At 41.3% G+C, this 1284-nt stretch overlaps 1 protein-coding gene across 1 annotated transcript in view; it reads right to left on the bottom strand.

Annotated features, from left to right (window-relative positions):
- Positions 1-2: 2 nt before the first annotated feature.
- The window catches only part of myd88 (MYD88 innate immune signal transduction adaptor), a 6244-nt gene continuing 4962 nt past the window's right edge, over positions 3-1284 (bottom strand). Inside the window, exons 3-5 of the mRNA XM_014002176.1 lie at positions 986-1163; positions 724-815; positions 3-638 (exon numbers count right to left, since the gene is read on the bottom strand). Of these exons, the coding sequence (XP_013857630.1) occupies positions 484-638; positions 724-815; positions 986-1163 (425 nt within the window). The 3' untranslated portion in view covers positions 3-483. The remainder of the gene's footprint in view (positions 639-723; positions 816-985; positions 1164-1284) is intronic.

Here is a 1284-nt window from a genome sequence, read left to right on the forward strand (position 1 = left end):
ACTTAGAGCAATACAGCAAATTACATTTTTAATTAAAAACTCTTCACATTCAGAATAAAAAAAATAAAATAAATTTCAGAGATGTAAAAATACAAGGAGGAAAAAGGCGGTGCTTTATGAAACTGAGCATGTGCAAATAAGACATACACAATATCACTTCCTCCCGGTCTACAATCTCATCTAAAATTTGACACGATAGAGGAAGTATTTCCCACATACCCATTCGAGCTTAACTTGCGCAACCTTTGTAACATGTTAACATCTGTGTACTGAGAACTTTGCAGATATTCATGTAGGTTGAAAATTATTATTATTTAATAAAAAAATATATATGAGTCTTCCTCAAAGAAAAAGCAAGTGGACGCAGTCAAATGTGAAGTAAAAGCATCAGAGTTCCAGCGCCAGCACGACAAGGATTTCAGCATTGTCCAACATGATTTGTCTTTTTGAAATGATAAAAACAGCTGATTTCCCAGTCTGTGATCATGGTAATGAGAGAGCCTTGGCGAGCCGTATCCAGAACCAGCCCTGCGTAAACGGCCGTGTGTAATCGCAGACCGTCAGGAAGCGTAAAATGCTGGGGAATGGTTTCGACATCGGCTTGTAGATAACTGGAATGAGACGTTTACTCCGAGCACCTGAAGAGGAGTTTAAAGATAGTCACGTTCACGTGTCRAAAGAAAAAGGACAACCATGAATAAAACAGGTAAAACTTAAATTTACCTGGGCAGAGGCTGAGCGCAAACTTGGTTTGAAAGTCGCAGGCGTCGCTGTCGAGGTATTCGTCAGAAATCACCACCACCATTCTCTTACACCTGCACAGACGGTTACAGCCCGCCGCAGAGCGTGAGAAAAGAAAAACAGCTGACTTTCTATATCGAAACAAAAGAGCTGTTCAAGTCTAAGTAGTTTTCAATAATCACTGACGTGCTTACGTTTGCACCGACACAAAACAAAATAATAATTAAAAAATAAAAATGAAGACCTCCTCTCGATGAGTTCACTGGTGATGGTCCAAACGCAGGAGCCCGGCAGGACGTTCCTGTCGAACACGCACAGCTTCAGCTTGTACTCCGTCTGCTCCAGCTGCTGGATCATCTGCAGGACGAACTCGAAGTCGCTCTGGCAGTAGCAGATGAAGGCGTCGAACAGCTCAGGAGCACCTGGATTAAAAAAAACGATTTTGATTAAAAAGAAAAAAATTGTATAGGTCCTCTGGACTGGTTCTTCTTTAATGAAACGTTTCGTCTCTCCTCCAAGAGACTTCTTCAGTCTGAGAGTTTC

The sequence above is a fragment of the Austrofundulus limnaeus genome, unplaced genomic scaffold (assembly GCF_001266775.1).
Source record: "Austrofundulus limnaeus strain Quisiro unplaced genomic scaffold, Austrofundulus_limnaeus-1.0 Scaffold12, whole genome shotgun sequence".
In the NCBI taxonomy this organism is placed as follows: domain Eukaryota; kingdom Metazoa; phylum Chordata; class Actinopteri; order Cyprinodontiformes; family Rivulidae; genus Austrofundulus; species Austrofundulus limnaeus.